The sequence below is a fragment of the Aricia agestis genome, chromosome 12 (assembly GCF_905147365.1).
Source record: "Aricia agestis chromosome 12, ilAriAges1.1, whole genome shotgun sequence".
In the NCBI taxonomy this organism is placed as follows: domain Eukaryota; kingdom Metazoa; phylum Arthropoda; class Insecta; order Lepidoptera; family Lycaenidae; genus Aricia; species Aricia agestis.
The window spans coordinates 1,318,912-1,332,185 of NC_056417.1; the positions used below are offsets into that span (position 1 = coordinate 1,318,912).

Consider the following 13,274-nt stretch of genomic DNA (forward strand, 5'->3'; position numbering starts at 1 on the left):
AAAAGTTGACTGAATGGCTACTAACATGAAACACAGGCTATGCAATGCTTAGGCACCAGTCTCCCACAAAATCACTGTACTACATCTAAAATTAATTGTAATAGTATTGTGTATTGTGGTGAGAACAATAAATATTTTTTCATTCATTTCATTTCAATAGTTACTACGGTAGTTAACGTAAGGTTAAAGAATCTATTGAAAATGTGGTCAAAACGGTGAAAATCTTTGTTATTACTTGTTAATTATTGCATGTACGTAAATAGTGCATGGTTACGTAATAGCGGAGAAATGTATCAGTTTGGTCATTGGTGAAACCGATTTGAACCGGCGATGGTGCGGACGCGGCCACCGGGGTTATCTCAGACCCGTGTCCCATTTACTATGTTCGATTACATATAGATATATGTAACTAAAGGATACTCCTTTAGTTACATATAGATATAGTATGTGTTATTTGTTGTAGATAGTTGAGTTTCTGAACCAAGTTAAGAAGATGTTAAACCAGTTGGCTGCGATACGACAGATACACAATATGGTGTGCGCAGTGCGTGGTTGAACGTTGTTGATGGTCGATCGATTTTTGTAAATCTTATCGAGCATGCCATACTTATTTACTATTTAATCACTTCAATAAAATAATATGGGCAAAATACTTTTTTTTGCCGGGACAGCTAGTATTATTAAATTAGTATTATTTCATCTGTAACATTTCAAATTAACCTAAACAAACCAATATTGCAAACAATAGCAATGCCTTACATGTAAAATTGCTTTAAAATTTGTAAAGGCGCATGTATTGCAATAGGGATGATGACAAGGTCAAAGATTAGCGAATTTTGTAATAAAATAAAGAAATCACGGTAAAAAACAATAGTAACATAGAATATCATTGGTTAAAAATAAGTGTTCCCAAAATTTCAGCTTGATAGCATTCGTTTTTTTTTTTGTTATGCGCCTTCAAAGTTGGATAATCGAGGCGATTTTTTTCTATTATATTTCTTAATATTTGTAAGTATACCATTCGATAACTTATGCAATAAAAAGCAACTTTTGTTATAAAACCACTTTCATAAACGCAATATTTAATATACCTGTCGAACAAAGTTCTCTCCCGATGCGTACAAACTACGAAAGACTGACGTCAGTCTTTCGTAGCACTTTGTATGGAGCGTTTCGGGCAGGTCTATTTTATGAGATGTTAGAATTGTCATAATATCTTGGTGAATTTTTAAGCTATCAGAGTCATTCTTTAAGCGATGTTTCTATTTTTTAAGGGTCGTTCAATTACCAATAAGAAAAAAAAATAGTCATCAAGCCTATTGAAGCTATCCCCAGCCCCAGCCGCATTGCGGCCCGCCGCGCCCACGCACGCCGCGCCGGGAGTTTTGTTTTGTTATTCTGTGGTCCGCGTGATGTTTTAAGTTATAACTTATACCCAAGAATATTGTTAATCCATTTTGAAATTCACACCCACTAGTAAAATAATGTAGTCATCGCGAAAGTCGTAAACTTTTTTCCACTTCTAAATTTAAATTTTTAAAGAACATTTTTTAATATTTTTTACACTAAAAATATATATATTTCAAAGCCCGCAACACCAATAATAAAACATGTTTGTGCCTTGTGGCCCTTAAGAAAAAAGGGTTGAGGACCACTGGTCTAAACAGTAAGCAGACCGGTTTTATTAAGCAATAAGCAGACGTTACAAAATTATATCTCATTTTTACCCAAGCTAGCCTGCAACAACCTATTTAAAATTGAGTTTCGAGGAATAGTTAGGTGCGGTTGGTGCACACAGCTGCCAATATTACCCAGCCCCCTATTTCTTGGGTATGCACGTGGAGAATAGTATTCTATACACATATTATAGATTTTTTTTAATTAGTTTGGTTTTCTCAAAGACCTTGAACCTAATAATATTATTCAATGTGTTGTCACTAGTCTGTTGCTCTTATTATCCAGGTCGGTATTTTTAAATTATAACTAAACTTGACCGTTATGTTCGTTGCTTACAACAGCGGAGAAATTAGAAAAAACATGTGTCAATGTCACACTGACATTGACAGTAATAAAGTAAAACGTCAAAATTCAAATCAGTGTTGCCAACTATGAGGATTTCCCACTAAATTTAGTGGGAAAAAATAAATTTAGTGGGTTTTTTAGGGGGTAAAATATTTTGGGGATATTTTGGGGATAAAAATTTTGAAGAATGAAATATTTTTTTAATAACAACCTTAAAGTGGCTCGGAACTTTGCCGCGAGTGACCGCGACGGACGAAAATTCAAACGAATTACCACTTTAAGACATAGGCTATAGGTTTCATTTTACTCAACCACTAGCTTTTAAGCCAACGCCGCGCCGACGGCAGCATGGGTCGCCACGTAAATGTCAGTAGAAAATGATACCTATATTCTATGTCATAAAGTAGCATTTTATTTGATTTTTTACCGGTTGCGGTCGCTCGTGGCATAGATCCGAAAGCCACCTTTAAGATGGAACTGCCGCACAAAGCACAATATGTCGCTATAGTCTTTTGAGTCGTACCAGCTGACAGTAGGCTGACAGATTATTATATATTTGTTGTCATTGTATGTGATGACTGATGAAAAAAAAGAAAGATTGAAGTATTTAAAAACTGCCGGCCTGTTTGTTTGTTTGGCCTGTTGCGTTTATTTCAGCGTTTTGAGCGCTTAGTAGAACATACCGCAAGAAATTTTAAATATTTTGATTTTTTGGGGAGTTTTTGTTGAAATTTAGTGGGTTTTGACGTTGCTTTAGGGGGAAAACGTTTTGAATAGTTGGCAACACTGATTTCAAATCTGAATCAATCGATTAACGAAGTTAAGTGCAAACGTAAATAAACAGGAGTCGGCAGTATGTTATGAATTTTAAATACTTACCTAAGTTTTAATATTAATTTATTCTAAATTCTAGTTCTTTTAATTTGCCATGAACATTCGCTAGTCGGTGATGGATGTGGATGATCCGAGACTGCCGCTCTTGGGTGAGTTGTTTTTTTAAATTTTCCATAGGGTTATTAAATAATTAACCTGAAATCTTGCATAACACTGGTTTTCAGCAATAACTATTGCGTACATCGTGCTAGATTGCATCGTTAGTTAAATAGGTTAAAAAAAAGTAATTTAAATAAAAAAAAATGTCATGTCAAGTTTTCACCTTCATTAGATATACAGATGTATGGTTTATCTTGTTAAGATAAAAGTTCTTTGTGTCCGTATCTATCGTAAACAGCGTGCTCGTACCCAATGTCACACGCAATTATGCATAATATTTAATTAGTCTCGTAACTCGTTAGAAATTAGAATTCCATAATTACTATAGTTTACTTATTTAAGTTTTTGACCATGTGCTGTCCTCATATTAGAAATGAATGAGGTTCCATTCACTGCGATAAAACCCTAGAGCTCATTGTTTGTCTGCATGTCTGTTACCGCCATGTCCCTGTGATAGCCAGATGATAAAACTGCAAATTTCACAGATAGTGGTTGTTTTTTAATTACCTTATTAATTAATTTATTAGATTTAAATAAATATAAAATGGCACCTACTTTTTTATTCTTAAAAAGTGGTTAACAATCAGTCAACTAATATTATAAATGCATTTATCCATACTAATATTATAAATTCAAAAGTGCGGCTATCTGTTACCTACATGCCCAAACCGCTGAACCAATTTTGAAATTTGGTGTGGAGGTACTAAAGGTAGGCTATCCTGCAAAAACATAATTATTATGGTTATTTTTATATTTTTGGCTTAAATTACATTCAAAATTAATATACTGCTAATACATTCTGCTAAATTATTATATTTTTTTATATTATTTTAAAATTCATAAAAAAAACTATTGAAAATGATAATATTTTCTGTTTTGATATCAAAAGTTTAATTTGGTCTTTATTTAAATTTATTTTCGGAATGTGTGTTATTGATATCAAATTAAAATTATAATATTTTCAGTGGAATACATAATGTAAGAATAAATCAGGTTTTTTAATTCAATTATGTAACTTAAATTAAAAAGGTGAATTGTTTTGCATCTTACTCTCATTTTAATTCTTTGCAACTTAATAAAGATTTGAATTTCTTTGGTTTCTTTCTTTTCAAAAATTATTAACAGCATTGAAAAATATGTACTTACAGATTATGATTTTGCAGGATCGCATATAAAATGAGTCTAGCTATTAAAAATTAAATTCGACAGTGCTTTCATTGTGTAAGACAATTTAGCTATGGAAGCTTCTATCTATTCTTCTATCTATTATTTTTTAATCGAAAAAACGAGGAGAGTACCGGGCCCTAAGTTCTATGTCAAGTATCTCAGTTCTGGGCTGGTCTGATACCGACTTCAAATGAATGAAAATTGAGTACAGAATTACCTAGTTGAGGTTTAGTCAAATTTTGAAAAAAGCACTAATGAAGAATAAGGATTATTTCACCTTATATACCTATATATACTATATATATAATATATTATATACCTTTGAGATCATTTTAAGAATATTGTTTTTATTAAAAATAATCTATTTAAGCAGCAGCTTTACACTAGCACCGTACACACACATACACATTTATTATGTACCTAAATTTATTTTACTAAACCCTATATTTTTCTTATTACCTACTATATACCCTGGTGAGCTATGTACCATTTCCCTCTTAATATATAAACTAGCTATTTGACCGAGTTTTGCTTGGTATTCGATAAAACACGAATAAAATGACATTTTCTAAAAATTATTCCTAGCTAGATCGATATATATATATATATATATATATATATATATATATATATATATATATATATATATATATATATATATATATATATATATATATATATATATATATATATATATATATATATATATATATATATATATATATATGAGTTGCTCGTTTAAATATATAAGATTATAAATCGTTCCTGGAGTTTCAGCGAGACCAATAAAATTCAAAATTCATTTTACATACATACACATTTTATTATTTTATTATTATCATTGTCGCAAGGAACCCTGATTTGCGTCGCTTATGACCGGTTCCTTTCTCAGCTATTTGGTTGTTGTGGCGTTTTTGTTAGATAATTTCGGATACAAATATTATAATAAGGAATTCATTTGAATTCATTACCCATTAAACGTCTGTGAGAGTATCAGAGAATGTACTGACAACAAAAAAGACCAAAGCAGAAAATATGTATGAAAATTAAGGTCCCTACAGTTGTTTTCATAGGAAAGAAATATGATAAGTAGAAAACTGTAAAAAGTGAAATAGACTAGCTGAAATAAATTAATAGTCCTACAGAAAACTGATTAAATTAAGTGTCGAAAAAACCTAACATAGGAAAATAAGGGTTGTTGTTTTTTCAACTGTACTACAATACATATAAATAAAAAGAAAAAAATACAACATCCACAACCTTCAATGTTCAAATCTCCCAAAAATTCTAAGGTGGGGTTAATTTTTTTGTCATTTTTGCTTTGATATGTTTAATGTCTGTTTCATGTGCAATAAAATATCAGTAAGTATATTATAATAATAATTACAGTAGGTTAAGGCCTATAGTAAGTTGAGGTTGAGGACTTGAGGCATAGTTTCTAGGCTACCTAATTTTGTTTTCCGTTATTACATGAATCGAAATCGTGCGGTTGACTATAAAGTCCTGAAAATGTTACTAGGAGAGCATAGATTCATCATTCATGAAGGCCTCAATGTAAGCGAAACAAACGAATAATCACTTAAGTCTTAAAAGCATAAAATCCAAAATGTTAATTACACGGTATTAATTAAAATAAATTATGAAAATTATTTATACTTAATTTAATGCGGTGATTTTGCTCTCAAAAAGCTAGACATGTTTCTAATTATTATATTCTGTCTTTCTGGGAGTGTCTCCGCTGCCGGTGCCGGCTCCTAAAAATGTCAGTAATGGGAACAACATTTAAAACAACAGCTGCCGGCGCTGGCACTCAAAATGGGAACCGTTGATAATGCGTAAAACGCTAGGTTGCAGTATCCAGTGCCGATACACAAATTTTAAAAATAAATAATTATCTATCTATAATCTCAAATATTTGACTTCTTAACCGACTTCCAAGTGAAGGTTATTGCTATTATGTTCGGCTATGGATATTTTAGTTCAGCTAGTACCAAAAAGTAAGATTTTGCACCACAGTTATACACCCCGTGGTATGTAACTTCCGAAGGTACTGAACAGAACTTCAGACTCCTTAATCCTTATACATGTTAGAGAGTTTCAGCGTTGTTTAAAGAAGCAAAGGTACTCACTACTTATATTATGCTACTATGCAGATCACATTTGTCAACATCATCATCACCACCATTAAAATATACATCCTTACATTATGACCTTATTATTTGTACTTTTCAAAAATCAAAATCAAATCAAAAATATTTTTATTCGGAGTATTTTTTTTACAAAAACTTTACCGAACGTCGATACTACGGTGCCTACCACCGGTTCGGGAACTAACCCGGCGAGAAGAACCGGCGTAAGAAACTCGCACGGGGCCATCTTTTACTAAAAAGATGGAAAATTACAATTTAAAACATATACTTACAGTACAACACGGTCACATTAACCTGATGCACCACTGGAATGTACATTGTACATGCAAGCTTCGTAATGACGTCATCACCATCACCACAAAGGCCGGCAACGCACCTGCAGCTCTTCTGATGTTGCGAGTGTCCATGGGCGACAGTAGTTGCTTACCATCAGGTGACCCGTTTGCTCGTTTTCCCCCTTATTTAATAAAAAAAAAAACATGCGTCTAGTTAATTTCTTCTTAAATTAAAAAAACTTCTCAGAAACTGTCGCAACCTCAAGGTCAGAGTTGACCTTATTATCATCAATATAAAGTTCAAGTTTAGAGTTACGACAGTTAACTCTTCCATTCTCATCTGCAATAACTTTCCAGTAGCCTTAGCACGGCCACCAGTAGAAATGCGAAAGTATGGACTAGAACTAAAGGTGCCGTTCCGATCTTTACCGCGGCCAATCGCGATCGACAAAAATTCAATTAAAATGCCACTTTATGACAGACTATAGTATATGTCATAGTCCATAATATTATTGGAATTTTTAGGACTATAGTCTGTCATAAAGTGGCATTTTAATTGAATTTTGGGGAACGAAAAAAGGTCGGAACGCTACCTTAAGTTTATCTCCACAGTTTGTCCATACTTTCGCATTTCTACTGGTGGCCGTGCTAAGGCTACAGGTGGTTTTAACTTTATTTTTAGAGTTCTTTATTTTTTCTTTTATGTGGAGGGCCTTCGCAGCTTGACAGACTTTTCTAAACATTTTTGAATATTTCTTCACGTATATTTTAAAGGATTCACTAGTATTCATTGTTTTTTCATCATATAACTCATACAGTAATACCTGGAGTTGCCCAATTTCTGAATTTTCTTTTTATTATTTATTCTGACCGTTTAACGGCCGTTCCCAATATTTGATCTATCTCTGGTTTTGTCCTACTAAAGATAGGAATAGCTCACAATTGACATAAAATATATTATGCTCTAATGTCTAATGTGAGCTATTCCTATCTCTAGTAGAGCAAAACCAGAGATAGATCAAATATTGGGAACGGCCGTTAGAAGTAAACACAGACTTGAATTCATTTCTTACTACTTTAAACAATGTATTAAAAGCTTCATCTGGTTTATTAGACATATCTAAGCGCTGAAGACTTGAAACAAGTTTACTTCTAAATTTCTCAATACGTTATGTATTTACAAGAATAAACTCCAATCTTTTCTTCAGTATTACTGTCACATCTAATGTTAAAAGAAGCTAACTGTCCACGACGATCAGAACTCGTGTTTCGTCGAGTGAGTGAGTTTACCGAAGGCCTAATCCCCTTCCCTTTTCCCCTTTCTACCCTCCCCTATTCCCTTCCCTTTCCTACCCTCCCCTATTCCCTTCCCTTCCTTACCCTATTCCCTCTTAAAAGGCCGGCAATGCACTTGCAGCTCTTCTGATGCTGCGTGTGTCCATGGGCCATGGAAGTTGCTTTCCATCAGGTGACCCATTTGGTCGTTTGCTACCTTATTTCATAAAAAAAAACATAGCATATGTAGGCTATGGTCATCACAAAGAGTAGCTTTCCGTAGGTGAAAGAATTTTTAACCTTTAAGTACACGCGTTGTTTTGGGTAACGTTCCGTTACGCGTGGGGTCTATAGGTACCCCAATATAAATATACATATAAATTCAGAATGGTTTAATAATTTTTAAAAATCATTTTATATTATAAGAAAAGATATGATTTTATTTATGAAAAGCATTTATTAATAATAAACTAACCATTATTTAGACAGTAAAGAACATTTTTATGAACTAACCAATCTCGTGCATACAATTTGTAGGGCACATGTTTAATGTACTAAAATCAAACTAAAATGTCTACTTCTGACTAACTCATTGTTTTTTTCTAATAAAATAAGACTTAGAAATAAATAATCAAAATAAAAATTAACACTAAACATTACAGAAAAAAAATTGACAATCCTTGAAAACTTGCAAAAAGTTTCATAGTAAGGCTTACGTACAATAATAATTAGCTCTGGGACAATAATAGCATCTTCGCCTCATTTTTGGTGCACTAGGGTTAGCTACCTCTAACTCCTTCAAAATGTTTCCAAAAACTTTCAGAGACATTAAATTGTATAATATGATTTGAGCAATATAGACAATTAAAAAAAACAAACAAATAAACACATAACCAATGTGAAAAAAGAGGAGCGACGGACTTTTACTCACTGAAAAACCTCGCGTTGCATTGAGATTAGCCGAAAATATTCGATCGTAACTTGCCAATTTAAAAAAAATACCGTAAAAAAACAGCGCGTGGGGTCTGCGTAGACCTCACGCGCTGTTTTTGGTGACGTCCCGTGAACCCGTGACGTTAAAGGTTAAAATCAGTTCAGTAGTTTTTGAGCCTATTCAATACAAACAAAACTTTTCCTCTTTATTTGTATAGATGACGAATTAATTAGCTTAAATTACTTAACGTTAAGCTATGATAAAGTTCATTTACATATTTTAATTTAAAACTAAGCTGATCTCAAGTTTGCTTTACTAATCTGAACACCTAAGCGGCATGTGATCTATCCGGATACAACTAGATAAATATTTTAATGTCTTGCATGAATTTACCTTTTTAAACGAGATTATGAGTTGATCTGAGAATTATACAATGTTTTAGGTTGATGACATGTAGACTGTAGAGTCTACGTGGTTGTAAAATGTAAATCCATTTATTACTTTTTAAACTTTTGATATTGTATAAGCAAAATGACTATGCCAAGTTTTCGTCAACGTTCATGGTTATTACGAATCACGTGGCGAGTTACAAAACTTTTAAAGAAATGTCGAAATTCGATAAAACGTGGCTTTGTCTCGTGGCATTGTCTTGTGGCTTGCCTCGTGGGCCGTGGCCCGTGGCTTATGATTTATATTTGTAATTTATACATTTCTTAATTTTATATGTTTTTGCCATAATTATCCTCTCTTCTGTCCAGACGCACATTTCTAACCTACTGCGTAAAAAATGTATAAAGAAGTGTTTTTTTTTCAGTGTGTATTTTTATAGGGTTTATAAAATACCAAATAAATATAAATACATATATTATTATAAAAATTGTTTATAGGCATCGCTGAAACCTTTTTTAATCTTTCCCGGGACTCAAAGTGTCCCATACCTTTTAACAAAATCGGTTCAGCGGTTTGAGCGTGCAGTGGTAACAGACAGACAGACACACTTTCGCATTTATAATATTAGTATGGATATTCTTAATTATTGGCTAGCTATAATAAGCTAGGCCGACGATCAAGGAGATATTGGTGCGTGGATAACATTGTCATAGAGTCTTGGATGCCAAGCAGCTCAAAATTACCTAAGTGATAAATATTATTATTAATGTATGTTTTATAATTCGGCCACATGCAAATAATTCTTGCATTGCATTCACATAAGATAGAAATGTACTAGAATCTAGATCGTCTTATAAAGACTTCACACCTAGAATAGGAGTTATAGGACTAACGTATAGGCAATATAGCTATGTACATATTAACTCAAAATCAATGTAAACCCCACCTCCTGCGTTACCCTGGTACCCTGGTACCTCGCGGCACCGGGATGCAATCTAGTGCATCGCGCATGACCTAGGCGCAGTCTAGCCGGGCCAATTGAATTCAGTCTACAAATCCAGGGCGACTGAAATACCTGGCTTTGTTCAGTGTAGCCTTTAGAGTGTAGTAGAGTGTGGTTGAAAGTAGTAAAATATTTGGAGTAATGTAATTTTTGCTTAAATAATAAAATTGTTGTTTTAAAAGTAATATTTTCAAAAAGTGGCGAAGTTAAAAAGAGACAATGCGCCGGTAAGTAGAATAAAATTATTATTAAATGTAGAATAGGTTCAAAAATACAAACTAAATTAGATACCCCGGAATCCGGATACCATGGCTTTACAAAAACCAGCGTAAAATAACGCCAGCTTTGCAATGAAATAAAATATACTTTATTGTGCACAATCAGTTACAAAGACAAAGTTTATGACAGGTAAATCCCGATTATCAAAATGGTCCGCCATTTATTGAATTCATTTGTTACAAAAAGTGTGATAAATGGAGAATACCCCATTTATCACTTAGACATTTAAGTTTGCATGAATTTCCACCAAGCTGAAAATCGGTAATATTGTTTAGATTTAGATCACAAATAAAATTTTTATGTTCCCCATTGTGGAAAACATTCCCCTGTGTGGATTTTTTTTTATTCAAGGTCCACAAAATTCGTTTTTAACGATTTTTGGCAAAACGGTAAGTTTTTTCATAAAAATACCTCAGATGAAAATGATTGTAGGTCATAAATAATGATCTACAAAAAATGTATTGAACTTAGATAAATATATAATTGGTAGCGCGAGACCAATCATCCATCTAAGGTATTGAAATACTTTTTTTCCTACGTCTTTTTACTGCTTTGGTTGCACAGATGCAGATGTAGAGTTGGGCGTGGTGATGGACAAATTTTTAGTTTTTACTAGATGACTCCCTCAACTCCGTTGCACCAAAATTCGTTTATCTCGTGGGATTTGGGAACCGTACATTTTTCCATGATAAAAGTATCCTATATCATTTCCCGGGACTCAAATTATCTCCATACCAAATTTCAGCAAAATCGGTTCAGAGGTACGAGCGTGAAGAGGTAAGAGACAGACAGACACACTTTCGCATTTATTATATTCGTATGGATTACGAGAAAATGTGCGGTTTTGAAGCAATTTTTAACCCCCGACAAAAAAGAGGGGTGTTATATTTTTTTTTTATGAACAAAACAGGGGGCAACCGGGCAAACGAGCAAACGGGTGACCTGATGGAAAGCAACTTCCGTCGCCCATGGACACTCGCAGCTTCAGAAGAGCTGCGGGTGCGTTGCCGGCCTTTTAAGAGGGAATAAGGTAATAGGGGAGGGTAGGGATGGGAAGGGAAGGGAAGGGAATAGCGGAGGGTAGGGAAGAAAATAGGGTAGGGATTGGGCCTCCGGTAAACTCACTCACTCGGCGAAACACAGCGCAAGCGCTGTTTCACGCCGGTTTTCTGTGAGAACGTGGTATTTCTCCGGTCGAGCCGGCCCATTCGTGCCGAAGCATGGCTCTCCCACGTATAAAATTCTGCGTATCCGGAGTCGCACTCAATCTAGTTGTGTGATATGATATTATGCGCTCTACATTCGTTGAATGCACTTGCAGCGCCTCCCCCCCAGCGGATGTAATTGAGTCACGGTCGTCACTTGATACAATAATGCATCAATCAATATCAATCATCATTCAAACACATACTAGCGGCCCGGTACTACGCAGTCTACGCTACGTTTAAAGGAGTGAGTGCCGGGGCTCATCGCAAAAATCCGCCTCCATATTACAATTTGTATGGAAGCGGATGCGCGTATCGCACACTGTGTCGGGGCGCAGCGGATTTCCGCTTCCATACAAATTGTATGGAGGCGGATTTTTGCGATGAGCCCCGGCACGCCGAGCCCCGGCAGCGTATTTACGAAGGCGGCAGCGTATTTATATACCAATTGAGTCACGAGCTAGACTTTAATAGATGAGCTTTTGTTTATGCATATTACTCGACAATATCTATTCTATCTCAGTAAAAAAATTGACTCAAGGGGATTAGCTTTTTGCCTTGATATTTTCAAAGAAAATGCATGGACAAAACCTAGTACTGTATTATACATATTCACTCAAATAGATAAGCTTTTGTCGATATATTTTCAAACATTACGTACGAACAAAACCTAGTCGAGTAGAGGCTCACCGCCATATTTGTTTATACTTTACAATCGTGCCATAAGTATGGCACGATCTGGCTGTTACGGTTACCAACTACGTTTAAATTGTTAAAATACTAAGCTAATCGTAAAGATAAAAATGATGGCTAAGGTTCAGAAACCTACCCCAATTTTTTGGTGCTCACATGGGTTGAGGAAGGATGTTTTGGGTTAGAAAAACCTCCTCGTGCCACTTCCAGCCCCGGAAACCCCCACCCCCACCTCTCATTTAGGAGAAATTTACATTTGAAATTTTCGTAATCTTTTTCGATAAGGTCATCTGTTTTCTGGTGTTTATGTGTAACTTACTTGCTAGGGAGTGCCTCCGTACCTACGAACCGAAAGGGGGGTTCGGGGGTCCGTTAAAACAAAAACAAACACAATCCAGAAAGTCCAAAAGTTGGTTAGGTTAGGTTAGAACTTAGACCACAACACAGAGGGAGCCGAGCGAGCGTAGCGAGCGTGCTGCGGGAGCAGCCGGCGACTGTCATCAAATAACAGGGGGGCTCGGGAGGCGCAGCCCCCCGCCAAAACTAAAACAAACACAATCCAGAAAGTCCAAAACTAGGTAAGGTTAAAACTGTGACTGTGCTGCGGCAGCAGCCGGCGACCGCCTCAGAATTCCGAAAATTTCAAAGGTTAGTAGCCCCAAAACTGAGGGGTTTCTCAGTGTGGATTTGGTACGGGGGGTGTTTACCCCTCCTCACCACTCCCCCCTCACCTCCGCTCCCCATCAATCTTGGGGTAGGTTTCCGAACCTTTACCTAAATGATTATACAGGGTGTAATCAAAATAAGTGATAATACTTTGGGGTGTGTACGTGTTCCTTGTAGAGAGTTCACTGTGAAAGTAGCAGCGCTGAAAGACTAAATTTTTTT

The 13,274-nt window shown here is 35.1% G+C and overlaps 1 protein-coding gene across 2 annotated transcripts in view; it reads left to right on the forward strand.

The window, feature by feature from the left end:
- Positions 1-2,843: 2,843 nt before the first annotated feature.
- The window catches only part of LOC121732476 (sodium-independent sulfate anion transporter-like), a 35,825-nt gene continuing 25,394 nt past the window's right edge, over positions 2,844-13,274 (forward strand). For both annotated transcript variants that reach the window (XR_006036383.1, XM_042122359.1), the window contains exon 1: positions 2,844-3,005. Coding sequence is in view for 1 of the 2 variants with exons in the window: in XM_042122359.1 (XP_041978293.1) it covers positions 2,972-3,005 (34 nt within the window). In the remaining variant the exon portion in view is untranslated. The remainder of the gene's footprint in view (positions 3,006-13,274) is intronic.